The following is a 27,229-nucleotide window of genomic DNA, read 5'->3' on the forward strand; positions in this document are numbered from 1 at the left end:
TTCGTAGTGTCGCTCAATGACATAGAGGGCGCGCAATTCAAATGTTTTATTTTGACCTCGCTTTTATGCTCTAAAACTTCGATTTTAGACATTTATCTAAATTTAAAATAAATTGCATAGAGTGAATGAAGGAGGACGTCAGGGAAAGCGCCTTGAAAATGTAGCTACACCGTATTCAAGCAGGCTCCTGTTTTCACTTGCCTTTGCGTTTTCAGCCAAGCCGGACTTACTGAAGCTAATTATTACGGAGCAACAAAATCTGGACCTCCTGAAGGGGCTTCCTTGCCTAAAAGTTCTCAATTTAATATATTTTCTTATAGACACTGTGAAGACAGTGAATTGTGTTCGCATCTGGGTGAGTAACCAGAGGGAGCAGCGAGGGAAAATCAGTCTTTCTTGGTAAATCCGATACACAATTTATTTTATGTATATGCGAATCCTTTAGTGGAAATCAATGGAGGTTCAATAGAACCCATAATAATAAGCAAAGAACTTGTCGAACAAGATAAGAACTAAAAAATCGAGCTATCTTTATAGTTTAGAAACATGCCTTTATGGGATTCATTGTATTCGTTTCTCTATGGAAATACAATCCCATCAAAACATTTCCTGGAGTGGAAGCCACAGCCGAAGTATAAATTTTACTTGCATTTGTCATGAGAGACGGGAAAAATATAGAGACATTATGTTTCTGCGGTTCGGTGTGGTTTGGATTCTAGAGCGATTTATGTGATCAAACTTCGCACGAATAACGACCGGAATAGGGAAGTCGCAGGAGTTCGAAAACCCGAGGTAGCGCTATTTTGCCAACAACGGATTGTTGAGTTTGATACATTATCATGAACGGGTCATAGCTGTCGTAATAGTAGGCGCGCAACTCAAATGCCGATTAGATTTCTGTACCCATTGAATATTGTCTAGAGTTCATTTTTACACATTTATTTCAATTGCATAGATTTATAGAGATTTATCAGATGCAGTTTAAATTATTTCTGTTTTGCCTCTTGATATGTTGCAATTTTGAGAATAATAACCAACGCACTTGAGAGATTCACATCACGGGACGGTTGGTAGAACATACACATAAGATATAGACAGACAGATTATAGTTAGACACACAAATAATTGTTGTACTTATACACAATGAGACACTAATCAAAATCATATTAAATCATTGACTCAAACGGATGTTTCTGTTGGTGTAAGATATCCACGCCACAATTGCTTCGACGTATCAAATTTTGTGTTCTGCAAGAATGAAATGCAATTGTTAATAGGATCTTGTTGGCAATCGTACAAAGGATACCTAGACTGGCGTATCTTTATATATACATACATACGATTTAAGGGTATTTATAAATAATACATATACAGACATCAATCATAATGCATATGAGGCCATGAGTTTTTTTTATTTTGAAAACAGAGCTTGTGAAGATATAAAGAGTATGTGTAATGCTGAGCTATTTATCATTGAAGATAGCTAGCTTGTATTGAGGGATTTCTTTAAAAAGAAATTATTTGAATAATTTACAATGAATGATAGGTATATTTGCGCAAACTCTGTTTCCCTTTTCATACATAATTCTTGACAAATGGCTGATGGCTGATTGATGCTTGATTCGTTTTGGTTGAATGGAAGACAGGCAGAGCTCGAATCTGGTGCTAGATGGTATGTATACAGAGATAGAGTATAGAACACTATGTGCCACACGCAACACTCACAACTACACTGAAAGAAAAACGAACGATGCATACCAAGTAAATTAATCAAATGAAAGATACAAAATTGGGTTTCGGATTTTATTTCGGTTTCGGTTTCGCTGTTTTTGCTTCTTGTGGTAATTGGTGTATTTTCCACATTAATTTTTATTCAATATTTATAGTTATATTTTATATAGGTATAGTCATGGATGTGTGTGGGATGTGTAGTGATTTTTTGTAACTTAGGTTAAGGCATAAATTATAATACAATGTTTTCTCCGTCTTGGCGAGGCTAAATGAGTGGCTTTCTTCTAAAATCCCCCCCCTAAAATTCACATCAGATCACAGCTTATAAAACTCTACTCCAACCCCCCCATAACGCAGAATGAATCCAGCCAAAAGAGGAGTACATATAGGAAAATGGTTCTGCTTCGGTGGAACCGAAGTCTCGGGGATCTTCTCGATCAGTTTTTGTTGGAATTGACCATAGTCTCTATAAAAAATCGCCTCAAAAATGTGTATACTTGGAATGGTTTGGGTTACTATATTTATCATATTTATAAATAATACTTCTATAGCTTGTACCTGAGCAAAAAAATCCAATGATTTTTGTCGCTTTTCTTTGCCCTTGGTACAGCTAAAAATCGTTACCAAAATGTTTGTGGTGAAAAAACTACTACTATATATTGAATAGAAAGTACAGAGAAAGACTTTCCACTCTGTTTAGAGATTATGATACTGGTATTTCTATGAGAAGTATGTACTACAATACGAGTAGATGTGTGTTTGAGTGTATGTTTTGTGCATTTGTTCGGTATAAATCTGATCCTGATCGGTAGGTAGACCTTAGACGGGTGTTATGTTGGCTGGATTCTGGCTGGTGACCGTGGATCCTTCAAGCTTGGCTGCCGCCTCCTTACAGTTGATGATCTGCTGCTGTGGACTTGGATTCGACGTATTGATGGTGACTTCGGTCTCATCCGCCTCGTGCATGGGCGATAGGCGCGGCGAGAGGGCGGCATTTGTTGAGGCACTGAAGAGAGGGTGGCATGTGGGGGAATGCATAGACGAGCATGAATGATACGAGTATTATAGTCGATAGATGGGAGATTGGGAAGCAGAAAGATAGATTCATATATACAAAAAATCAAGCTTAGGAGTTTTAGCAGCTCATGATTGTACGAGTATGTGTCTGAGTGTCTGATTTGCGCGGCACCAGGAACAGGACTCTCTACTGGAACACTTACTGATTTCCATTGATCTGTCGAACTTTGACGGTCACTGGTATGATGAGCTGCTCGGATATGCCATTCCCATCCTTGTTGATCTGCTGCCAGACTGTGGTGCGATTCACCGCCTCTTGGGGTATATTTATGCCCGATCCATTACCACTTGCCGGCTTGCTGCCAGAGAGAGGAATGTGTATGGTGGTGGGACCCGCATTATTCGGATTATAGTTGGGTCCTGTGCCAGTACCCGCCCCGGGCGGTTGCTGATGCTGATGATGATTATCCTTTAATATAAAATTAGCATATTTCCATAGTTTTGGGTCCAAAAACGAACTCACAGAAGAGTAGGAGATACGGATAGGTAGAGAGGAACGAGTATAGCATAGTGTAGGAGAGAAAGAGTGAAGAAAGGGTGATAGGTGTATTGTGTGTCTGTGTCCCAACTTTTACCACGGTTCCACTAGAACACACTCGGTTCTTCGATTGATGCGAATCACGATGATTTGCTTCAGAAATTTCCCATAAGCGAAGAATGCGAATGTTCTGCTAATGGAACTGTGGTACGGTACTATATTCTGTGGCTAATATTCTGCTGGTGAATGTTGTACAGGTGAGGTGTATCCGTGTTCGATCTACGAGCCAATGGGTGTGTAAAATTTTCTTTTATGCCAAATTTTCAGTTTATTTTTTTGTGTTTTTTGACTTTTAAAATTTACATCAATTTCGCTACAAATATGTGTGGTGGGGTGGTTTTGTTTTGTTTTTTTTTTATCTCCGGCTAGTTTTTGTGGGGTTTTTCGGTTAGTTACTGGGAACTTTTGATCCGATGATGACTATAAAATAACATAACAGGTTCCATTTAATACATTTAGGTACTTGTTGTACAGTGTAAACGTTTGCGCACAGCATGACTAACAATGGCTTATGGCTAGAATTTCATTTACATTTATAAATATTCTTTATGATTATATATATATATATAGAGTAGGAGTAGTATTTAGAGTAGGTTTCGGATAGATAACAAATTTTTGTTTTGCATTACGAAAAGCGACAACATAAATAATTAAATTTGTTTGATTTTTTGTTTGTTTGTTTGGGATTAGCATTTACAGTAGGTACAGTTGCGCTGGATTTCCGATTGGCAAAAAAATATCGTAAAAGTATATAAAAAAACAAAATGCAAAAATAGCTGCATGCCAAGATTTAAAATTAAATTAAAATTGGTAGGGCTAAACAGGGGATAAACATTTACAAAATACTGTTAAAGACAGGATAAAAGAAAAACAAAACGTATAAAACAGAGTACGAGTATTATGCATATACAAGTAGATAGAGTCGTACCGACAAAATGCAATTTAAAAGAATGATATCTAAGTATAATTTAGTTTATAGAATCGGCACCATCGAAACGGCTATCGTTCATCGGTCATCGGCCAACGGCCATCAATGATCGATGATTTGTGCGGGTGGACTGTGGACTGGCCAGCACTGCAAACGCAAACGCAAATGAAATGGGGCTGATCTGATAGCGGAGTGCACTTGTTTCTAGTTTCTAGATGTGACTGTGGACTGTGCAAGTTCCAGTGCCAGTGCCAGTGCCAGAGTGCGGGTGTTTACTTTTTGAGCAGACTACTCTGTGCCTCGAACTCCTTTTCATTTGCATTTGAGCTGTTGCACGTGATCAGGCCGAGGCCGACGCCATTACCAGCGCCACCTTCAAGACCGGCCTTGGTGTCGGGCTGGCCGCGACCACCGAAGAAACAGGGTAAAAATTTCTGAACAAAGCCCACCTCAGCGTCCAATTGATGCAGATCATCGGCGGCCGCTCGCTTCGTCATCTCCGGCATAATATCGTCGAGGATTTTAAGCTCTCGACGCGTAAAGACCAGATCGAGGGCCTTGCGTATGCCGATCATCACCACCAGCATGAGAGGGAAGAGAATTGACGTCTGCGAGAAGGATTTGATTAGCCAGAGTATGATCAGACAGGCCAGCTGTATGATGGTGAACAAGTGAACTCGCTTGATGGGAACCTGTCCGAGGAAATTGGAAATCAGTCATTTAGTAACGTTTAAAGCATAGAAGATCTTTCCGATAGCTTACCTGTCGCAGGAACATATAATCTGGCTGGTATTTGGCTGGCATGAACATGATCAGTATGCGATCAAAGAACTGCAGACCCTTGAGCGAGGCCACGCCCATATAAAGGAACACACCGAACAGAACCGGCATGGGAATGTGACCGAGCAGCGGTGTCAGCAGCACCGAAACACCGATCGTTAGGAAGATCATGATGTGTGTCACACGCTGCTCGCGAACACCCAGGAACTGTGGCTTCTCGCCAGGGGCCGAGCACTCCGATTCAAGTTTCAAGGAATTTACATGATTGATGCTCAGAACAGTGGCCGCCACGAACCTGGCAATAAAAATGGATCATTAGGATCATTGAAAGAACATCATTCTAAGGGCGAATGGCTCACCATGGCAGACCCATCACACTGCAAATGGCAATAAGAATTGAGAGAACAAACAGATCCAAGTGGTAGCCACAGCCCTTCTTCAATTTGTTCTCCTTGCGATTGACGATTACAGCTGTAATCTGCTGATCCATGAAGATCAGAATGGTTCCCAGTAGAGCGGGGAACACGGCAATGATCGGCGACCACCAGGGATTCCGTTCGCTGAAAGGTGGAATGAGCCAACCCCTCGAATCCAGCGTGGGCTTCAGTTCTGCAGGAACCTCCAACTTCTGTGTGGGCACGCCCAACGAGTAGTCGAAGAATGTCATGGCAAAAATGGCAATCAGCACGGAAAAGTCACTGATGTACTGGCGCACAGCCGAGGGGAAGAACAGGGCGTTCTTAAAGTCCTTCAGAATGGTGGAGATGATGAAGGTACCGGTGCACAGAACCACCGACATAAGGAAGACATTCTCAGTGGGTGGAGTACCACAGTCGCCGCCAACAAGAGTTCCATTGTTCGGCTAATGAAAAAGCGATAGAAGTTATAGATCGGGAAATTTCCAGAGATTCAGGTGAGGTTGCTTTCTTTTCCTTACCTCACAATAATCCCAGTTGTATTTGGCATACTCCACAACACTGGCATTGCTGCCTGGCGGCGGTATGCAGACACAATCGTATATGCCTTGATTCACAGGGAAATTCTTCCCGATGACAACCACATTCTCGATGGCCTTGTAGATGAAAATGAAAGCAATCAGGGTGGCAAAGTTCTCCTCGGTGAAGCGGGTTATGTAGCAGACGAGAGCACTGGCATCTATCGCGGTCAGGACGATACAAATGCCGGCGACCCACATGCCGATCCAGAACCGGAATGTCATATAGTCCCAGTCCATTTTCATGCAGAACTCATAGATGATTGACTCAAAGACCAGTACTGGACCGGTGGAACCCAATATTGTCAACGGCTGACCCGAAAAGAAGCCATAGCCCATGCCACAGACGAACCCCGACACCAGACTCTCCATCGCTGCCATATTCTTGCCGGTGGCCTCCGCCAAGAGGCCTCCGAACGTGATGATTGGCGAGAGGCAGGCGAAGTACAGGAAGATCCACGATGCCACGCATTGCATGGAAAATGCATCGCGATAATCGCTCCAGTACCAGGGGATCTTTCGCTTCACATCGTTTATCAGACCGCCAAAGATACGACCTGTTCGTGAGAGACCATTCTCCTCTCTGAGTCGCGCCTCTTCCTCCTCCTCGTCGATCTCCTCCTTTGGCAGCTCTGGTGGTCGCTTGCGGACATCCTGGGAGGGTATGGCCGCCGGCGGCTCAATGCGAATGGTGGGATCCCATTCCCCAGGAGGCAAAACGGTGACCGCATCGAGGAACTCGTCAACGCCGGCCAGCAGATGCTCTCGCTTTCGTGCCCGATAGGCCACCTCGTGGAAGATCTCATCCGACATCAGGGTGGCCATGGCACGTCCAATCTCATGGAAATTGCTCTGACTACCAGGTGGTCCAAGCAAAATAAAGATGAATCTGCAGTGGAGGATTGTGTACTTTTAGAATCTGTTTAGAAAGATCTTAACCCATAAAAAAAACCCCATACCCCATACCTTGTGGGCACTGGCACCTCTGTCAGATCGCCCATGAGCGCTGCCTGGCTTAAGCGGATGAAGCAGGAGAGTGTCCGCTCCAGAAAGTCCACTTCGCCAACCAAAATATTACTGGCCTCTGCACCGGGAGGGATCTTCCTCATAAAGTGTGTGTTTCCCTTGTGCTGCTGCTCGTTGAGCTCCGTTCCGCTGCTGGGACGTGCCATCGACTGGCTGCTGGGACTCTTCACCATGTCCTCTGTGATCACCGGAAGGTTTTGTGTGGGTCGCAAGTTTTTAGAATTAGATTTTTTCTCTGCATTAGTCGGGGGGTTTTACACGGTTAACACGGTTCACACGGGTGCAAGAATCGGTTTTGGTTTTTGGTGCAGGGTGTTCGTTGGGGGTACGTGCGTTGATAGGTATTACAACAATAATAACAACAACACGTTAAAAAACGGGCACAACAAATAAAACATACGAAAAAAGAAGTGCAAAAGATATATTTTGGATTAAAGATCAGAAGATATTTTCGCATAAAAGGTGCTGGAAGAAAGTTCAATTCAAGTTGAGTTCAAAGAATGATACAAGTAGGTGCTAATAGCATGCATATAAAAAATATATTAGATATTAGATATTAGTTAGGTGATAAGCGTGCAGGTGTAAATATGTATAATCGGGTTGTACGAGTATTACGTATATCTTCTACAGAACCATTTCCTTCTTCTAGTAAACCTTCATGCAAATTTTGTCAAATTAGGGACTGCTGAGGGGGATGGTTTTAGATTTATAAAAACGTTTTTACTACCAAACGAATATTAGATATAGAGGAGTATATAGTAATTGTTATAGAACCATTTTCAAAACCATTTAAGACAGTTAACAGACACGTAAAATCAAACAGGAACGATAAACAGTTCAGTTCTGGAGTTGGTTTTTTTTTAAATTTCTTCTGATTTTTTTACCGAGCGTTCTGTTGCTGGGCTTTCCGGGCACTGTCAGAAAACGCCCCATGCCGCCGCCAGGGGTTAAGCTCGTATTGCCATTGCTGCCAGGCGGTCCCGGTTCACTTGCCGGTAGAGATATTGGCGTGGTGGCCCCTAAAGCGTTGCCCGACTGTTCATCCACTGGAAAATGTTTGGTTTGGTTTTGTTTTGGTTGTGTTTTGGTTTTACAGGAGTATTACAACTAGAAGAATCTCTAGGATATCTAAGTATCTCGAATGAGCCTTTGGATCATCATTAAATATAATCTGAATCGATTTGAATCTTAGGATCCAATCGGTTATGGTTTGGTTTTATTCATATTTTGGTTGAGTAAATTGTGTAGATAGACAGCACAAAACTGGGTAGTAATCATCATAGTAGAATAAGGGCTTAAAGAGCTTTAAAATTGGTAGGGTATCAGATTGCTAGTGGAAGTAAAGTGAAGATCAAAGTTTGAAGATTGAAGGAGTAGAAGGAGTGGAATAGTAAAATAGTAGTAAAGTTTCAGAGACAAGACATTATGATCGATAAACACAGCGTGCTTTTGAGATACGAGTAGTAGGTACGAGTACAGTAAAAACCTTTTATAGGCTATAGAATCGGCTATTACTTGGTATTGATTGTGATTGTCCTTGCTGGCCTTGGCCCTGGCCCTGGCCCCTGGATGGCCCCGGGTGATGCTGAGGCGATGCCCCAGCATGGAACCAGGTGGTGACACCAATGGCACCCAGATGCGTTGTGGCGTCAGCTTTTCATTTGAAATTTTGGACAGGAGACGAACGAAGTAGCAAGAGCGTGTTTTTGGTTAACGTTGGACAACACTGGTTCTCCTAGTGCCCCACTTAACTAAATTAATGATTTACTGATGGAATGATGCTTGAAATGAGTTCTAAGGTGACTGGCTGTCTAAAGGTAAGATGTTCTTGAGAAGAGAGATTCGTAACTGCATCCTAAGTTTAGCTTGGTTCTGGGTTTTTTATTTCGATTGTTTAGTTTAGTGCAAGGCAACTGAAAAATATTATTGGCTTTCAGCTATACAGAGAGACAGAGATTGAGATCGACAAAGAGAGAGAGAGTGATTGAGTGGGGTGGTGGTGGATGGTGGGGGAGTTTTGCTAATTCTAGTTATAAGGCTATACCTGTGGGAACAGCGAGATAACAACCACGCTGATCCTTACTCGACACACAGACGGCTGTCGTCATGAGGGGCGTATGGCATCCATCCAGACCAGTTGCTGATGAGCCATGCAGTGAGTGCAGAGGATTGCTCTTGCCCAGGTCTGCTTTCAACCCGGTGTGTGGTTCGATACGAGTTAATGGTTTTTATTTGTTTTAGTATTAGTTCGGATGAATGGCAAACTTTTAGTAGCGCTCTAGAACACACTTAATACGAGTGGAATGGACATGGACCTGACTCATGATGATTTCTGAGTTGATTTGTGGTTGTGGTGATGATTGATTGAATGATGATTCACAGTGTAACACCAAACGAACGAGATGAGCTTAGAGTTACCTAATGATTCCATTCCTGTGAAAGGAATCCTATTCCCTATCCCCTATATACTCACTTTTCGATGACGAATGGTTGCGCATATCGGCCAGGGACCGAATGATGGGTAGCCGTGTCTTCTTGGCATACTCGTGCTGATGCCGGTGTCGACGCAGCAGGGCATCCTTGACCTTGTCCTTGACGCCGGGGGGAAGGGTGCCGGCACTGACCATCTGGTCGCAGACCAGGTCGGCCATCACCTCCAGATTGGGTGCCTCCATGTCGAGCATGACGGTGCCGTTGACCAGCAGGCGCCGCAGCTCGAACAGCGAGTGCAGGGAGAGCGTGGCCACGTGGGGCTTGGACCACCGATTGCCGCCCTCCTCCACATCCTCCTCGAACTTGATCCAGCGCGCCGTCTCCTTCCACTCGATCTCGTCGCCCTCCTTCACCAGCATTCCCATTTCCGAGAACAAAGGATGCGATACATGTGTCCCATCGACATCAACATCCTCGCCGAGTATAAATTGTACACGTTGTGCGGGCGGTGTTACTGTTGCGGTTTTTGTTTGTAGCCAAGCAACGAGACATCCCACACAGAGAGAAAAAAAGAGAGTACAAGATTAGCGAGGACCTTTATTAGCGTAATAAACATTTATGAGACTCGCCCTGCCCCCCTGCCCCCTGCTTCTGCCCCCATCATCCTTGACTTAAGTCTGCCGCCTGCGTGTGCAGAAGCAGCAACTAATTGGCGTAATAATTTTGCCCTGATCCGTAAAGGGAATTGCCATTGCCCCACTGACCAATGTCCATATGTCCTGTTTAGTGTGTGCCGTCTCCGGCTGTGGTAAGTGGTTCATGTCCTTCATGCCATGCATGTTCGAATTGCGTGAGGTTTTTGGCAACAGGAATGCACACGTGGAGGTTTACTTAGGAAAAGTTTGTGTGAATATGAATAAGGTCAAACCGTTTTGAAATTTGTGAAGGCTTCGCCCAGTTCTGTTTAGTTTATTTATTCTAAATTGAGTGCCATGCCATGTTGCAACTCTTAAATTGTTTCCATCTCCAACATTTTTTCTCTATTCGGTTCAAACAGTTGCGCTGACAACTCCCCTGCTGCTCGCCACTCGCTCCCAATCCCTAAGCCAATCATCTGTCATTTCCATTATTCCGGTGATGAGATGTCCCAGCGAAGGGCTATAATTTGTGCCAACCTCCGCCCTTCGCTAGGGTTTCCTGTAATTTTCAACAATTCTCGGAGCTTGCAAGCTGATTGGCTGCATTTGTTATCATTCCATTTCATTCCTCTTCATCATTCTTCAGCTTCCATTTCGTGATTATATTTGCCATTCACACAATGCACACACATGGATACGGGCACGTTCATGGACACTTTCCCCCCACCCAGCCACATGGCGACAGGATACACACGAGGCTGTAATGAAGCAAATTCTGGAACACTACCTGGACGTTCCACTTCCTGTTGCTTTTCACTGCCGCTGTCCTTGCTGGAGACGCCACCAGCACCTCCCATGCTGCCGGAGCCCCCGACGGAACCGCCGCCTCCAGCTCCACCTGCACCTCCAGGACCGCTGTGATGGTGCTTGCGTCGGCGCTGGGAATGGCGTCTGCCTCCCGGCACATGAACACCCACATAGACGGTGTGTGCGCGATGTCCTGCGGTAGAGAGAGAGCAGAGAGGAGAAAGGTGAGTTTTCCAAATTGTTATTATTAATTACAATTGAATTTCGTAATTCTGTTAGCTTAAAGTGTCTTCTTTTTGTCGATTTTCGATTTTCCTTTTTTGTTTGTTTCCATTTTTGTGAAACGTATTTTTAAACTCGCATCGCTTTCAATTAGAATCAAAGCTTAAAGTTCACTTTTGGGTTTAATCTACTGATAAGAACAGAGATTTACTATACATAAATATCTGGCATGTCTGGCATGTGTTTTTCAATGAGAATTGCGCATACGAGTCGTTGATTCATCGACAGAACCCAAAACCCAAGAAAGACAGCAAATAAATTTATGTTTATTACCTATTTCCCTTGATTTTTGTCCTCGTCTTTTAAAGCAATTTATTAGCTTAGCCCATAGTGATTGCTCAGTTTACTAATTGTGATATCATCTCTGGTACTTGCCTTTGTAGTTTTAATAAATTTAAATTAATTATACAAAGCACATCGCAAACGAGTAGCTTAATTCTTTTCCAGTTATCTTCGAGTCACGCTACCCCCCAGTTTCGGTCCTACATATATGGCATACTCGTACACGTATACTTGTGGGCGTTTTATAGAGAGACACTGAACATTTTTCTTGTTTAATGCAGTTTTTTTCAATGCAATTTGCGACAGACTACAGTGGTAATTGCCATAACTAGTTTGAATATCTTTATATACTCCAAAGAAAAAAAATAAATGAAAATCCTGTTATTTAAGAGTATATACTTTTTTACTGATTAAAAAAAAAGAAAGATTGACTTATGACATATGCATCTTTACATTTATAATCAGAAAATTATCTATCTTCCATAATTAGTACATTCATGGAATAAAACTTCGTATTTAAACAACCTCCATGGTCTATTAGAATCCAAGCTCCCGTTCCGGTTCTATCCACCATATTTCTGACTTCCCAGACTACAGATCTGATCTTGTTGCCCATATCCACTTTACTCTAGGCTTGGTGCTCGAAAAAGTCAACTTGCAATTAACACGACGCAAATTTCTTGTTCCAAAATATCTTGATTTACGTCAATAGTGTGAGTTGTGGCTGGTTTTACTAGTCAGCCATTGATTTTTGGTATGGGTTTATACCAAAACGTTGCCATGGGACGTGTCAGAGAGTCAGGATTTGGGCAATTACAAAATATAAGTATGTACAAAACTTACCCTCGAAATCGTTCTCTGTAAATTGTTGCGTAAAGTCCTCGCCTCCAGTACGCGGGTCCTTGGGCGCCTCATCGTCACCACTCGAGGAGTTCATGGTCCAGGGTCTGCAAAGAGAAAAGGCATAAAATATATATTTTATTCTGGATTGAAAAGGGTGAGCAAAAGTGTCTGAATGTCATAAAAGAAAATGCAAATAATTCTTAATTATGGCACGAGTCTCTTATCAGGCAAAAGTGTCTGTTAATTAGTGGCCCTGTTACCGCCTCTAAAGCCACTAAAGCAGGCCTAGAAAATAACAGCTCGATCCTGAGTTGCATAGGCAAATAGTTGCTTGTCAAGCGCCTGATTGAAATGCGTTTTATAAATCGAGACTGAGACGAGGGGACGTACGTAAATTGTGGTGGTTCATATAACTGATCGGCATAGACAAAATCGACATACATTAAGGAGTACTTAAAGGTGGTTAGCTTGGATGATGAGTGGATACCCTACCCAAGTGGGGAAAGGAGTGTTCTGGTGGTGTCTTTTTTTGGTGGTGATTGGCTGGTGATTTTTGTTTGAATTTCAGAGCATGTCCATGTAGACAGAACTCAAACATTAATTAATATTATATGTTGCATAAAATTCTTCGATTCCTTCACACTGCACTCTCAACATTCTCCTGATACTCAAAAAAAAACTCTCGTAATACCCGATTGAAGAGTACAAGCAAAACAAAACAAGTGACATCGTGTGGTGTCATTGCCACATAGTCATTGTCACAGCACTTTTCGGAATCACTTGTCACAGCGAGTGCCACCCCCTACAAACAATTTTTTAGAATCACTCTGCCTGACGGTTGGTCGGTCTGCCGTTGCATTTCAATTTCTCGTATCGTATCCATTTCACAATTTACACAGATGAATAATATTTTATGAGCCATTGGCACATTTCGCTTTTACTGCAAGTGGATTTTTCTTTTACTTTTGCGGCGGCATTCCGCTCAATGGGTGGAAATGGGAGTCTGCTGCTTCATTGTATAACTTTGATAAATACACGTGCTTCAGTTCTTTAATTGCCATTTGAATATGGATATTTACGAGTGTTTCGCCAGCAGCAGATTTTACAAATGAATTAATTAGCATTTATTGTTGTTGTTGTTGTTGTTGTTGTTGTTCTCTCTTTGCACTTGGACTTACTCGTACTCGTATTTTTGTTGGTCTTTGCTTTTCGTAATGGAACTGCAATTTAATCTGTGCGACGTGTTCCAGGTGTCATCTTCCATAAATGATCTAATGGTGGGTGTGTTTACGATCATTATAATGACGTTTAGGAAGCGATTACATTGTTGCCATGTTTGGGTAGACATTAATGTGCAGCAGCAAATTAGCTATAAATATAATACTTCGTTTTTGGGACTCTCTTATTAATATATAAAATTAATTTCAATGTCGATTGGTCAACCGGAATTTATGTGAACTTAACGCCCTTCATCTAGGGTCTTAGTGTCTCCAAAATAATATTTTATCTGAGAGCTAAACATATTACATTGATGGAGAAGCTTTTGTGGGCTTCGAGTAGGACTTTTGGAGAGCTTAAGAGCTCACGTGGGGAATTTTGCGTTAGAGGTTGATAAAAATAGAATTGGTCCCGTTTTATTAACGCACCACTCAAAAAACCACATTTCACAGTCGTGAATAAGTCTAATTTGTGCTGATTTTGGTTTTTTTAAAGATTAGAAACAAGTGATGGAAAAATTTGCATTGCATAAAGGTTTATTTCTATATAGCCTATCATCTTGTTTTGTCTTATCAGCCAGTCTTTTTTTAATCTGTATATTACATAGAATTAACCGAGAGGAGTCACAGACAGACGGTGCAACACTCCAAGCCGTCTGCCATTTGCCGGTAAAAACTGGGTCTATCCAGAGCTTACCATTTGGTAAGCCACCTGTCCCTGCATTGAATGTGATATCTTTATCAGCAATGACTCAGAAAAAGCAACGTAATTTGGGTTCCAATATAAACTTTATGGCTGGCATATATTGTGTCAACAGAAAAACGAATTCCTAGACAATTTGCACTTGGCATTGTTTAATTAAACGGTCGTTGGTGTTGGTGTTAAAGCAAAGAAAGGCTGAAAACGCGGTACTAACAGATTATACGGGTTATCTGGTGTCTGATACTATCGGAGAAGTACTCGGAAAGTTGGTGTTTCCTATAATATATTTATGATCTTCATTTTTTTACTTTATCAGAGCCATGAAGGTGTCTATAGACTCTATAGATCACATACGTTTATTTTTGATCGGAAAAAGCCATACGTCTTCTAGTTTCGCTGAGGCTTAGAAAATTATTTACTTGAAAATGAAAGATATCTCTGAAGACATTGACGTAAGAGCACTTCCAAACTTTGGAAATGTCACTCCTAAACGTCTTTAGGAAATATCGGGAAACTTGAATAATAACGTAATACTATATCCTTTAAGCATATGTATTTCTTATGTGCCATAGCAAACAATATCTTTTTGGAGTTGAGTAGGGTACTCAAAGCTTCGTAGAAGCCTCCCCTCCTTCGTCTTATTCACTTGCCCTTGTATAAAGGAAGTGAAGATAAACGCACAATGAAAAACAGTTTCACAGCCGACTTACAGCTTATGCGATAAGCCGGGATGGAGATCTCTGTTGGACACGACACTCTTGTCTCTCTGCAGAACCAACCTTCCAGTGAACACTTTTCCATGAATCACTACCTCTGCACAGTAAACACTCTCCCCTCCCCAAGGGATTACTGCGATTACTTACAATTCGATGTATTCATTATTCTTGGCCATTACTTGTCGCGGCAGTTGGGGTCTTATCGGAAAGCCTTCTGGAGCACACACTGTTACGATCGGAACCAACGGGCGCTCTACGATTTGTTGTATTTCTCTTTTATTTCACACACCACACACGCCGCGATTATCAATAGAGAGCGTGGGGGCCAAAGCAAATTCTGCGATAGCCGGAATATTGGGAAACAATAAACGTGTAGTGTAGCACAATAAACGGCAAGAAATTTGTTTTGTTGTTCCGTTGATTTTAATCTTATAAAATTTTTATGGATTTATTGTAGTTTATTATATTTCGGTTGCGAAGCCCCCGACCCGACTACGAGTCCAGGCGAATGCAGACTAACTAACTTTGCCGATCTTTAAACTGAACAACTGTGCCCGCTTAACCCTCTGTTGCGATCGCAGTCGCTGCTGCGCGCTGCTGCTGATATCTGCTGCCAAGGTCTATACATAAAAGGTGCTGCATTCCTGGCCTTTGCATATTCTATATTGAGGAATTCTTTTCGGTATTTAGGTAGATAATAGTACTATTTATTAGTCTGATTAATTTGAGTATTATATGTATTGTTTGGAAACCGAAAATCTTTATGTGCCTGAGATCTACAAAATAACACACATGAAGGCGATTTCCCAGTGTGACAGATGGAGTCGGAAATGCTCTCCTTTGGCTCTTATATAACTACGACTATGGAGAGAGCTGTCTTTTCAAAAGCCTCACCTTATCTTAATACACCTTGAACAGCCATTGACGAACGCCAACAGCGCCGTTGACAGCAGAGTGGGGCCGATGGAGCACGAGCACGGGAACAAGCACAAGCACGAGTGATAGCAGTAGGGAGTGCGAACAGGTGCGAGATAGTGTAAGCCGGTGCCGAAGTGCGGACCTGCTGGACAAGTGCGATCGAAAGAGCGATATGCGTAATACAGTTCCTTACAAAATGTGTTTTTAAACGCCAATTTTCCGATCTGCACTCATCTTTATCAATAGTTTTGTCGATTCAAATTGGATTTATTGTTCATACTCGTACCACTATCGCGTTCCAATCAAGGGACTGTGCTTTGAAAAACGGTTTACCCAACCAAAAGTGCATATTAATGGGGTATATTAAAAGATTAGTTGTTGTTTTATGCCACACTGATAGCACCAGTCGATTGACGAAACTGGTGACAAGTGGTCCCCACACAGATACACAGTCGTATATTAATTATACCATCATGTTTTCGGCATGTACTTAACTATTATTAAGGCAAATCAACGTCAACAGAAATTCGGCGGATCTCTGATAAATTCTGTCTCATTTCGAGAGCTTTGTCCAGCCTTTTGTTTTGTTGACTAATGAACAAACCATAAACATTTTTATTATCCACAAATGTGTATATCTATATCTATGTATTTTGCATATATGTATGTATGAGGGGGAATTTTTCTTGTTTATTTTCTGCTTTGTTTTGTGTGCTTTTCTTGGTGACGAAAATAGTCAAATCAAATCTCGAAAAATGTTGGAGCCCTTGAATTGAAAATTAAATGCAGAGCAGTGGGTGTCGTATAAAAACCACACATAAAAAGATTATTTGTAATATTTCCAGTCAAACAACTTTAAGTGATTTACTATAGTTTCTATTATAGGCTCCATGGCTTATTATTTTTGCTGCTCAAAGTAGATCTTGGGTCTTAGCTTTTATTTATTGTAGTTTTACCCACAATCTTTGGTTTTAGACGAATAATTCTTTATAATTTATAATCGAACTGAACAAATTTTGTTTGTCGATAAAAATAAGACGGGTCATTTATTTACTTATTCTTTTTTCATAGTTTTTTTTATGAATAAAAATGGTATAATTAATTTATACTCAAATATGGAGTGTGTATGTTTGCAGCTTTACAATTAATAAAAAGTTAAAACATTCTTTAATGGTTTCAATTCAGTTAAAACGCCGTTAAAGCAAAGTAATTAAATGATACGTGTATTTAAAATATATTTTTCTAATTTAATAATGATTTCTTTTAAGAGCTTTTTTTAACAACATTTTTTCATTTTCATTTTTATTTTTTCTACAAATTTCCTTAAAAAGGCGAATCAACCTTTTTCTATTAAACCCTACCCTGCCTCCCCAGGGCACTGGGTCGCGTTTCTAATCGTTTTTGCCGCAAAATGTTTGCTTGAAAGACCCGCTCCCGCCTCTCTAAGCACTGTAATTAATTATTCAAATTTATACAATGGCCAAAAAGTGTTGCTCTGCATTGTTCAACAGCTGTTCCGACTACTGAAATCAAAACAAAACTGGAAAACATTATAGAAAAAACAATAATAATGATATCCCAGGGGAGGGGTATCGCAAAGTTTTGCGTTTTTTGGAACTAGAAATTATTTTAATTCAATTTGTGGATGCTAATGCTTTTGTTGTTGCGTTTGGTAGTGGATCTGGTAGTGGATGTGGTAACACCGACAACTGCGACTGCAAGGCGACCGCAACCGGCTAGAACCGGTAAGAGCCAAACGGTACGAGTTTTAAGCAAAGATCGGAGATCTAAGAGAGAGAGAGAGAGAGAGCTTGGCCGAGGGAGAGACTTCTCTCTAACTAAAGGGGATTTTTAAATGGATTTGTAACAGATTCAGGGTCCTCAAAATACGTCCGAAGCGATTGATTATTCATTTTTGATTATATTGTTTGTTTGTCCCTCTGTTATGATCTTGTAGCGAATTCTGGGGAAACGAGGTGCGTCGAATCATATTTCATTGTTAATAAATCTATTTTCTTGGTTCATAAATAATTAACAACAATTAGCGCATTGACAAAATTTGAATGAATCCAGAATGGAGGTTAATGGAGTTTACGTCGGTCGAGCTCCATTGACAAGGCCAGGTAGCATAAAGATCAGCCCTATAAAGATATTCTTTCCAGCTGCGATCTTCCACACAAACGTCAACGTCTATGGAAAATTAAAATGTCTTAACTAATCTTTAGATTTTGGTTGCACTTGAATGGCCGAATTAATCATTCTCAGGAGTCGCGTCATGGAAATTGTGTCATAAACAAGATTTGGTCTTATTTTGTCAGGGTCTGGACCTTATCTAGAGCCCACTCGACTCACCCTGACAACTAAATTGTTTAATAAACGTAACTCTTGTCGATAAACGTCGATCCTTATCAACGATCGCTGGCAGTCAGCGCGTCACTTTAACCACTCGAGTGGCCACTCGATAAGCTCTCGGTTCTCTTTATAATTGGCAAACCTTATCGCCATACCTTTACGTTTACCGTCTCGATTCTTTGCCATACTCGTACATATAATATATTGCTGGTATATATTTGGCCTGGCCTATGGCGTATGGTTGGGGATTATTTACTTGATCGGTTTATGGTCGGGGGAATTTTCTCTGACACCTTTCCGCTCAGATTTTTATGACCATTCTAATGCGATTTTAAATATGTATTAACCATGATATGATGATAGCTCTGTATAGTTATAGTTGGTCTATTGCCTCTAGTTGGCTTGTATATTTCTTGTTTGTTTGTTCTTTTCGTTGGTTAGGTTTATGATGGTTTATGATAAGTGGGGTGGGGCTTTGAGGAAATTGAAGAAATAGGTTTTGGATTATTTTTGGATCTCAGGATTTGGATCAATTGTAAAAGACTATTTATTTCTGACATCTGATGAGATAATTCATTTTAATTGAATTAAATCCTTAATTTGAAAAGAAATTTTCTTGAAGTTAGTTTTCATCTTAGGCCACGACTTAGCCCGTAATCATTCCTTAAGCCATTTCATCTTACTTTCCTTTTTATACCCGATACTCAAAATGAGTATAGGGGTATATTAGATTTTTGGTGAAAATGGATGTGTGTAACGTCCAGAAGGAATCGTTTCCGACCCCATAAAGTATATATATTCTTGATCAGCATCAATAGCCGAGTTGATTGAGCCATGTCTGTCTGTCCGTCCGTCCGTCCGTCCCTATGAGCGCCTAGTGCTCAAAGACTATAAGAGCTAGAGCAACGATATTTTGTATCCAAACTTCGGTAATATGTCACTATTACACGTATATTTCAAAATTTCGCCCCACCCCCTTCCACCCCCGAAAAGGACGAAAACCTGTGGCAACAATATTGAACATACGACAAAATTAGAAAAGTACAATCATAGAAAATTACCATATCTATCAGATTGCCGAAACTGGATCAGATCCGATTATTATTATAATCAAAAGTAAGAAATCAATTTTCAGTCGCTGCGCAGTGCCCGACGACACGCTCAGACTGATTTTCTGTCTCTCTCGCACGCACTCTTTGTCGTGTCGTTTAATTTAATTTAATTATTAGCGGCGTCTTCCGGAGGAGAGCCATACAGACTAAGTATCGGGTATAAATGTAGAGTTGCGATCGGCGCAGCAACTCACAACGTTCCCCCTCGTTCTTAATGACTTCTCTGACCTACCATGAGCTCATCTTAGACCTTATAAAAATGCCTCAACAACAAATCAAGGTCACTGGGAGTTGTGTATGGAATTCCTCAGGGCAGACTGGACTGGACGCCCTTCGGCACCATATCACTGCTCCCACTGTCACTCCTGTCCTTTAACTGCCATTCCCACTAGGTTCCATCCGAATTGTGCCATCCCAGCCTGGCAGGGCAGTCGTGTGAAAATGTCGGCTTGCTGCTGCTGGCTAGGGCTGATGTCATTCTGGCCATCCGATTCCATTTTTATTGTCTTTCAGGGCCAGGCCAGACATTTTGTGTGGCAAAAGCAGGAGTAGGAGCAGCAAAGTTTCAACTTTTAGCAGGCAAATATGAATGAGTGTGAATGTTTGTGAAAGAAATTTGCAAATATACAAAGAAAATTGTCTACTATGTGCAAGAAGAGGTTAGAGTAGGTTGAGACTGGAGTTGATGCAGGTTCGTGGGAGGGCAGGTGTGAAGTGCTACCGCGGGCGCAATATGCCGCGTGCCGCTCGAGACTTCCGCTGCATGCGGAAGTGACACATAAATATAACAAAAAGTGGGGGTTGCTAGTGGGGAAATGGGATCAATGTCCCCCAATAAAGCGAGAATGAGGCAAGCAAAACAGAGAAACCAGGCTAAAAGAGCAGAACTTTGAGCTTAAGAGAGTTGGGTTTTCCCTGCTCAGAATCTGTTTCTCTCCTTTTGTAACCCTCTATATATTCCTCTCTTTCTGTTGCTTGTTGTATGTATATTGTTTGCTTATCGAACGTTTCCCCTGCTCCCCATCCACCAACGTCGCTTATCACAACAAACACCCGAACAAACAAAGAAAAAGATAAACACAAAGACTGGCCCGGGGAGGCATCATTCTCTACGATATATCTCCCACATGCACTTGACATGTTGTTGACCCAGTCAGACGAAACGGCAGACAAGACAGGAACAATTCCCAGCCACAACCTCGGCAAACAAAATAGAAAGTAAGCAACCCCATCTCAGAGAATAGATACCCCATATCTCACAGAATACCCGAGGTTCTTCAGCCTTTTCAATTAGTCATCGTATCATACCATAGATAATATTCCAGACAGACCACCGCTACAGACCAGACCTTCTAATCATAATTTGTTGACTATATATTTTAGGCATACTCGCACGAGTAGTAGACCTCCCTTCTCTCTATGATATTGTTTGAAGCTCGCCGATGTGCGTGTGGATCTGAATTGAAATTTGAATTGAAGTTGGAAATGTACGACTACGATTCCCGTTCTCCATTGTCATTTAATTGGGGCCAGTAATACTGCCTTTAACTTGACTCGCCACGAGATTACAATCTTTATAGAACTTGATTATGGTTTCTATTGTGATTTTATTTGGATATCACCATTAGCTTGGCTTCCCGTTGCATTGTGCGAGGTCTTTTGAGTCGTTCTAGGAAGTGTTTTTAGATACAAAGCTATATAAGGAGTTGAGAGAAAGGGAGATATATCAAAATATTATGAAACTAAGAAAGATTAATAGATTGCACAGGGTGCTTCCTAACAATCCTTTTTCTATAGAAAATAGTTGGTACATAAATGATAGGATGATAGGATTATTCTAGTAAAAAAGGATACAGAGAACTTTGCGAGATAACAGTATCAAATCCGCATCTATTTAATATAGACAATTGTATATAACAGAGCTAGATCCATTGAAAATCAATAAAAAAACAGAGTTGAGTATACACTTCTTTGTTTCAAATCCTTCGTGAGATTTTATAGATATTAAAAACCAATCATCCCCAAGCAAACAAAGAGCTTTTCTTTCTTTTCCTTGAATCCCATACCCTATTATTTCTCTACCCTCGCACTTTTTGGCCCCCTGGTACGTGTATACGGATATAAGTTCAATTTCCTTGATATAAAGTACAATCTAGAAACAGGAAGCTATGTGTATTTTACCTGCTGCTATCTGTGGTTATGACTCTGGGCAATCGGCCATGTCCGTGGATGTGTTTCAGATGCGCCTGCTGCGGCATCCTGCGGAATCCGAGTTTCCTCCACCAAAAAAAAATGGCAGTGAATATGGTGTTTGTTGCCGAAAAAGTATCTAATTTCTTTGTTTCTGTTGGGTGTTTGTTTTGGGTGTGGGTGGGCTAACAAAGACGAATTTCGACGGCAGTCCGGGGGTTAATGACACCAGAGCCAAGGCAGGAGGTCCTTTTGAGAGCGTTTTGAAGCAGGGTTGCCGGCGACTATCATTTGTCATGAAATTAATCAAAATTAACCTTTTGGCTTCACAAAATTTCTGTAGATATGTATTTTTAGGGATATATATTTTCCGTATCCGTATTTTCTCTGAACCGTTTGCCGGCACTTGATATCCTCTACGGGTTGAGTCGCGCGGCAGACTAATCCGGCCGGCGGGCCCCACAAAAGTTTGCAGCTCTATTTCTCTTTCTCCGTCTCTCTCTCTCTATTTCGTCTGTGGTTTTCGTTGGAGCTGCATCTCGAGTGCACTCTTTGGCTCTCTTAGCTGCTGCACTCATTCGAATGAAGAGTAGATTCTCTTAGAGAGCTGCCTCTCTTTGGGAATCTCGGGCGCTTAACACGATTGGAATTTGCGGCATTTGATGTTATCATTCTATTATGAGCACGTTGCATGTTTGATGAGGGCGGGACAAGGGCGGAAGAGGCTGAAACTGTGGTTCAGAGACAGATATAAGGAGGAGGGGCTCTTGGCCATGTCAATTTAATTCTGTGTGGAAATTCGCTTTCGTCGAAACTTAATATGTCAGGTTTTCCGGTGCAAGAAGGGTGCTTTTTAATGCAAATTTTATTTCAGTTTTTGCTGGAGTGCAAACTCAATTAATTTTGAACGGTGCTTGTCCTTCTACAGATGGCAGTTTTGATATTGAATTCAATTACTCTAATGCGAAAACCTTGATTTAGTTCCAGTTGAAGATGGTTTAATGTGGTACATTGGTTCAAGGAAATATATAAGAGAAATCTAAACAGTTTACCATCGAATACGGTTGGTTGGTTGGTTACAGTTGGTCCTAATTTTCGGCTTTGTGGAGTTAATTTGGCCTAAAATAATCCTTAAAATGTTGGATATCCGTCTCTTAGTCCCCCAACAAATTCTCAGTTGTCTGGCTGTCATTGTCGTCTTTCGCTTATGGTAAATTTGAACGGCGAATATATGCTCGAATATATTGGCGATTGAAAGAATCTAAAGAGATTTTTGAATGCATTTTTGATTTGCTTACCGCTATAAACCTTTTTAAAGTACTATCAATGTTACACTTAAATATTAGAGTTTAGTTATTAAATAGCCACTGTATAAGTGCTTTTATTATAAAGAGGCGTACCAGCGTTGGGTATTTAAATATGCCATGGGCCAATGTAAATATAAACCGCTGCTATAAGAAATAGGATATATCTTTTTTAAAATCCCGTCTGCTTTTTGGATAGTTCGTCATTACATTGGTGATATTCCATGGATTTTCGTTATATTTAAGAATTGAAAAAGGTTTTTCAAAAATTTATCCGCCAAGAAATTATATTCGAGTCTCATTAATATCTCAGTTTATACTGTCAGACTTAAATCCTTTTCTTTACCCATTAAAGTCTTTCATTTCTATTCTATCCTATTTTGTGTGTTCCCTCTCATTCCGCTTAACTTTTCTCAATTTAAATTGGGCCTCAATTCGGTGGAATTTCGCGTACAACGGATATGGGGAAAACTGTAACAGTTTTCTAACAGACTAACTAACCACGTGCATACAGCTTATATGAGGAAAACGACATGAAAGAGACGGGAAAATGTGTGTCGGAGGCCGGACTCGTGCCTCTGTCAAGTGTAAATGAAATTTCCAATTTTGTTGCAAAGGAAAGCAAAATGTTGTTGTTGATATTGATTTTTTCTAGTCATCCCTCATACGGCAGCACATCTCCCCCTGCGTCCACCGCCACCGATGTGGTTAAATAGTGTCATATGAGAGGGCCTGAGATGGTCTAGAGAGGGACTCGGGTTGGTTGTGTGTTTTGCATTTTGTGGCTAAGGTCGCGTTAAAAGTGTCGCAAAATGGGATGACAACAGAGCGCCATATCTAGTTCCTTGATGAGACTATCATATACGAGTAGATACACATGGGGAGCATGCAGTCACGCAATTCTCGAGAAGCTCTCAGGCGTCACTAGGACAATAAATTAAGCACTGTCTATATATAGTCAAGGAATCTATTTTCTTGGAAAGGTAGGAAGAAAATCAATCATGTCTCATGACTCTCCAGTCAGATTTCAAAGGATGCTTCCATCCAGCGCTAAATATGCAGATTTCATCACGGAATTTCATTACACAATGTCTAGTGAATGAAAGCGAATTGGGGAAAAACAAGTGCCCCAAAAAGAAATGCAAATATAATTTGAATCGCCGGCTGATGAATTACCTGTGTGTCTGAGCGACATGCGGCAAGTCAATTGAAGCTCATTTACATATTCATATCAGAATGGTAAATAATACATGCATACGTATGTATGTACCTACATATGTATATAAATATCTGAATAAAATGTGCAATCGAATGATGGATGGATGGATGGATACGGAGGCGCAATAAAACATTCTTAGGGGAAATATTGTACCTGTCACAAGTGAATGACATATTTTCATTGATATCGATTACATCACAAAAAACTTCTAAAGAATGTGTTTGTACTTTCAAAGAATCAGCTGTTCCGTATTTAACAGAAAATACTTTAATTAAATATACCCTTCCGAACGGCAGGTTGCCGTCAGTTTGGATCATATTCAATTTCCAGTAAGTGAAACTTTTTCAATTACATTTAGTTAATTTTCCAACTTGTCCCTAAATGTTCCTGAGTCCTAATTAGTGCTACATCAAAAGCCCAAAGTTGTAACCGGGTTAAGTCTTGATTTTGCACACAGTTTTCCGCAAAAGTTTCCTAACGAGGTGTTGTTGCAGTGAGTTTCATTAAAGCTTGCTAGTAAAACAATCGTTAAATATACCCCCCAAGACCTTTGACACACACTTTTCCATCTAGGATACGTACGAAAAGTACAGTAGCTCTTTTCAGTGAACGGTTTTCTTTGGCCCTGTTCCCAATCATACTCAAATTTCCTTGCAGGCATTTCACAATCGTCGGCCTGGAAAGCCTTTAACCATATTCCATTTCCCATCAGCAGGATATGCTTAAAAGGACACACGCTAGCTGTCACTTGACATACTCTGGTACCTGGGCCCCGAGCTTAATTACACTCAGCCCCGTGCTGGAGTATTCAGTATTCATTACCATTCAAGCTAATTATAAGACGACCGCCGACCTCCTTAGATCACCATCCACTGTCGGGAGCCGGATCCGCCGGCTTAAGGTTGCTTACATCTGGAATGAATGGGATTAGATGGCAGCCTCTTTGGGCTCTCACGATTCAATCGATTGATTCTTACGTTGTGGGGTGGGGTGGTGGCGTTTGACATAGGTTCCGCTGTGAAAATATCCATCGATTATGTGACAGCATTTGGTGCTGACTTTTATTTTACGGTTTTGTGCCTTTCCCAATCCGAACCTCCTCGGCGACACAATTCGTTTGTAATCGCTTAGAACATGTGTGGTGCGCTGTTTTCACATTTTTGTTTTCGTCCACCACACATGTCTATTATGTAAAATAGTTGTTTGAATAGTCAGCAATACCCGTAGTGGAGGAGGATACCAGTGGAGAGGCCTGCTGGTCATTAGCTTATGCCATTGCCCGATGGCAGCGATTAAACTTTGCCAGCGAGTTGTTTGTTTAGATGGCCAGGCCAAAAGTGCTTAAACGAAAACCTATATGATATCGGGGTGTTTGCTTTACCAATCTGAGGTGAGTCGGTTGGCGGGCTAAACAAATGGCTGCCGATTGCTTTGAATAAACATTGAGCTATTCATAAGAGGGGGGTGGCAGATATTCCCGATACTTTTTATATGGAAAATAAATATGGTGGTAATTCTTTTAGTCAAGGCGAATCAATGTAGGGCAATAAATTATTAAAGAAAAGTGTCTACTATTTGTTCTATTTGTTGAAGCGCTAGTACCAAGAAAGTAGTCAAACTCTTTATTTAATGGAACCTTTTTGCCTTTTTCATATTTTGAGCATGATAAATCTGTTCCAATTACGAATTTAGACCAGTTTTCCTTTTATCTTTTAAAGAAGATATATGTATTCAACTTAATAAATATTAAGAAAGCTTACACCTTTTCCAAAGAAGTCATGTTTGCAGAAACACGGCCTTCTTCTGGCTTCATTCGCGCTATCGAAAAGGTTCTGGTTGTGGTTTCATAGATTTAACTTAAGAAAGCTGGTAATTATTCGAGAGAATTTGCCGTACCGATTATAGTTATCCGTTCTCCTACCCCAAAGAAATTTGGCAACGCTGTCCAAAAATTCCAGCAAAAAATTGGCAACAGTGATTCTGGGCCACTTTAGCAACCAACTGGCCTGCTTTAAGTATCCTGGCCCCAAGCCAGTGATGATTAAGTCAAGCCTATACTAACTACCAGGCATATCTCAGCTTGTTTTGATCAAAATTAGCTACAGCTAGTGCAGTTCTATCCTTCAAATTTTAGTGAGGAATCAGTTACTTACCTCTTTGAAGAGAAAAGAAGGTGGATGCAAAAGAAGGATGAAGACCTCGATGGAGAGTGGCTTGGCAGGCAATCGGTGTAGTCGGGGTCCTGCCTACTGACCCAGTTACTGCGGCTGATTACTGGTTACTGGTGGCTGTACTTCTACTGCTACTGCCTCTAAGTGACCTGTTAAATGCTCGTTAACGTTTCGCTTTCGGTTATCTTGAGGTTGGTCCTTGCCTAGACCATAGGTGCTTTTTAGTCGGTGGTTCTGGGGTTTACTTTGGCAGTGTTTTGTTACCGAATCGCATGGATTACACGTTATGATTACGCCGCAACAATAGAGCGTCGTGGAGCGTCGTTGGGATATTTATTTTTAAATTCTTTATCGATTTGTATGGTTGAGGGGCTGTTGTTGCTGTGATTGTTGTTAAGGCTGCTTTCACACCTTTTTCTTTGCTCAATCAGTTAGCTCCATTTACCTGAACCCCCGACTCATTAGCATCGGCCGATAAGCACATTTTTGATTAACTACGGGCTATATAAACAGCGACTTTATCTAAATATAACTCAGAGATTTGCGGACTCTTTCGCTTTACGGATACTTAGGGGTTTACTGTTGGGCTAGTTAAATGCACTTGTGGGCTGCTCACAAACTTAACTCTCACTTATTTTTCCCTAGAGTTTGCTTAAAAATTGATTCGGTTAATTGGCTTGGGTTCCGTACTCGAGGTTTTCCCTTTTCTACGCGTGGAAGCAGATTTTCCCTTTTTGCAGTTTTCCCTCTCCGCTACCGCGCAGCGCACGATAAGAATAGGAAAACACGTCCGCACACGAGAAAGGAGAACCTACAATTCAGTACACGGTCGTACAGCGACAGCCAGCGGGGCGAGTACGTTCCATAGCCATGCTATAGTTAAGAGGGTAAGGGAATCTCGGCCACCGGCCTCTTTTTGACGGGGACCTAATTATACCTTCGCATTAGAGATAAGCAGGAAGCCACAA

The 27,229-nt window shown here is 41.2% G+C and overlaps 1 protein-coding gene across 18 annotated transcripts; it reads right to left on the bottom strand.

The window, feature by feature from the left end:
* Window positions 1-923: 923 nt before the first annotated feature.
* On the bottom strand, window positions 924-27,078 carry LOC108162161 (sodium bicarbonate cotransporter 3). Of its 18 annotated transcripts, none has more exons than XM_033393683.1 (12): window positions 21,559-21,684; window positions 12,360-12,463; window positions 10,933-11,145; window positions 9,548-10,021; window positions 7,959-8,120; window positions 7,015-7,309; window positions 5,992-6,937; window positions 5,414-5,916; window positions 5,037-5,349; window positions 4,724-4,966; window positions 2,952-3,217; window positions 924-1,248 (listed from the first exon to the last, which is right to left on the bottom strand). In XM_033393683.1, the coding sequence occupies exons 1-12, from the start codon at window positions 21,633-21,635 to the stop codon at window positions 1,167-1,169; spliced, it is 3,678 nt and encodes a 1,225-aa protein (XP_033249574.1). In that variant the 5' UTR covers window positions 21,636-21,684; the 3' UTR covers window positions 924-1,166. The 18 variants fall into 18 exon arrangements, with proteins under 18 accessions (XP_033249574.1, XP_017152235.1, XP_017152241.1 ...); XM_017296741.2 differs by lacking the exons at window positions 924-1,248; window positions 21,559-21,684 and adding exons at window positions 1,790-2,737; window positions 26,244-27,078; XM_033393680.1 differs by lacking the exons at window positions 924-1,248; window positions 7,959-8,120 and adding exons at window positions 1,790-2,737; window positions 9,119-9,259 and having other exon boundaries at window positions 7,015-7,252; window positions 21,559-21,686.
* Between the last annotated feature and the right edge of the window lie 151 nt (window positions 27,079-27,229).

The sequence above is a fragment of the Drosophila miranda genome, chromosome 4, assembly GCF_003369915.1.
Source record: "Drosophila miranda strain MSH22 chromosome 4, D.miranda_PacBio2.1, whole genome shotgun sequence".
NCBI lineage: Eukaryota > Metazoa > Arthropoda > Insecta > Diptera > Drosophilidae > Drosophila > Drosophila miranda.